Raw genomic sequence first — 2,125 nt, 5'->3', positions numbered from 1 at the left:
CTTCATGCAGTACTAACACTACTTTATACAGTACTCAAACTACTTTATACAGTACTAACACTACTTCATGCAGTACTAACACTACTTCATGCAGTACTAACACTACTTCATACAGTACTAACACTACTTTATACAGTACTCAAACTACTTCATACAGTACTAACACTACTTCATGCATTACTAACACTACTTCATACAGTACTAACACTACTTTATACAGTACTCAAACTACTTTATACAGTACTAACCCTACAACTGTAGTACTGTAGTATATAGTTGTAGTACTGTAGTGTAGCACTGTAGTACACAGTTGTAGTACTGTAGTACAGAGTTGTAGTACTGTAGTGTAGTACTGTAGTACTGTGTTGTAGTACTGTAGTGTAGTACTGTAGTACAGAGATGTAGTACTGTAGTGTAGTACTATAGTACACAGATGTAGTACTGTAGTATACAATATAAAATTAAAATAATAAATATTTTCTGACACTAACGAGCTCCTGAAGCTGATCAGTTAATTATGATTGATTACCAATATTTCAGGATGATCAGAGGGAGGTCGCAGCTGCAGGTCAGAGGTCAGAGGTCATCTTACCTGTCCACCTGTGTGCTGTGACATCATACAGCTGACAGGAAGTGGTCATCATGGTGGGCGTGGTGGTGTGCGGCTCCGTGAGCTCCATCAAAGCTCTGTGGGAGACGAGGATCAGGAGGATCCAGGATGAGGAGGAGGAGCAGAGGAGGAGGACGGCGAGGGGCGGAGCCACAGGCAGGTCAGACTCCGCCTCCTCCACTGAGAGATTCTATTGGTCAAAACTACAGGAAGTGTGTTTAGCACAAAGACTGGAAACAGCTTGCTTAGCTTAGCATAAAGTCTGTACTGTGTGATGTGGTTCCTGGTTCAGACTGAGTTTGGGGGTCTGGGAGGACCGGGCGGTTTTGGCCCGGCTCAAACAGAAGCTGCAGACTGAAGACGGACGCCTCGTCCTCCGGATCGAACAGGAGGACTGGAAGGTAATGCCCCCCACAGGAAGTGGACTGTAGAGGTGGACTGACCGGGTCTGGATCTCTGATATCTGTTCTCTGATCCCTGTCCCTCCACCAGTCTTTGCCGGGCTGTCTGGTCCAGCTCGGTCAGGTCCAGGAGTGGCAGATCCACCGGACCGGGCTACAGAAGATCCCTCACTTCATCTCCAGCTTCCAGAACCTTCTAGTCCTTGATCTGTCCCGCAACGGTGTCTCTGAGATCCCCCAACAGATTGGTCAGTACCCCTTCATTTGTACCATAATACGGATTCAAGGTAGACCTTGTTTCATGTCCTGGTTCTGGTTTTAGGGAAGCTGACTAGGCTCAGAGAGCTCCTGCTGAGCTACAACCGGGTCCAGTTTGTTCCTGAGGAACTGAGCGGCTGTGAGAGTCTGGAGAGACTGGAGCTGGCCATGAACCGGGACCTCAACGAGCTCCCAGACCAGGTACACACCTCTATCTCAGAAACCCGATTCCAAGCAGATCCTGGACCTAAAAACAACACACCTTCTAAACCAGGTCTGAACTAAGAGCTCTTTAAACTGTAGTTAACAGAACCACCAGAAAGCTATCGTTAGCTAGTGTTGCACACTGTTGACACTATGTGTTTCTATCCCAACATAGAAACACATAGAAATCAGTCCACAGTCTGGTTACTGTGGACCGCAATAGTTCTGGTCTGAGGTCTGATGTGTCCCCTGTAGTTGAGGAACCTGAAGAAGCTGCAGCACCTGGATCTGTCCATGAACGACTTCACCTGTGTGCCTGAATGTGTGGTCGGACTGCCGGCGCTCGAGTGGCTCGACATGGGAGGAAACCGACTGCAGCACCTACCTGAAGACATTCACAGGTGGGTTGAGAGTCATTGTGTAAGCCCCGCCCCCTTCAGCCATCAGCCAATGAGCATTGAGACGTGTTTGTCCTCAGGATGGAGAAGCTGCACACTCTGTGGCTGCAGAGGAACCAACTGGAGAGACTTCCAGACAACATCAGCCGGATGGTCAGTCTGGACACTCTGGTCCTCAGCAGCAACAGACTGAGAGATATCCCCCCACTGATGGAGGACATGTCCAACCTCAGGTCAGTCTGTCCAACCTCAGG

The 2,125-nt window shown here is 48.5% G+C and overlaps 1 protein-coding gene across 1 annotated transcript in view; it reads left to right on the top strand.

The window, feature by feature from the left end:
- The window catches only part of lrrc39 (leucine rich repeat containing 39), a gene marked incomplete at its 3' end in the record, with an annotated part of 2,537 nt that extends 433 nt beyond the window's left edge, over positions 1–2,104 (top strand). The window contains 6 exon segments of the mRNA XM_035653386.1: positions 541–770; positions 903–1,011; positions 1,103–1,259; positions 1,334–1,470; positions 1,729–1,874; positions 1,952–2,104. Of these exon segments, the coding sequence (XP_035509279.1) occupies positions 643–770; positions 903–1,011; positions 1,103–1,259; positions 1,334–1,470; positions 1,729–1,874; positions 1,952–2,104 (830 nt within the window).
- Positions 2,105–2,125: the final 21 nt, after the last annotated feature.

This window comes from Morone saxatilis, unplaced genomic scaffold, assembly GCF_004916995.1.
Source record: "Morone saxatilis isolate NCDOM2014 unplaced genomic scaffold, NCSU_SB_2.0 Contig12, whole genome shotgun sequence".
NCBI lineage: Eukaryota > Metazoa > Chordata > Actinopteri > Moronidae > Morone > Morone saxatilis.
This window is presented reverse-complemented; position numbering and strand designations above follow the sequence as displayed.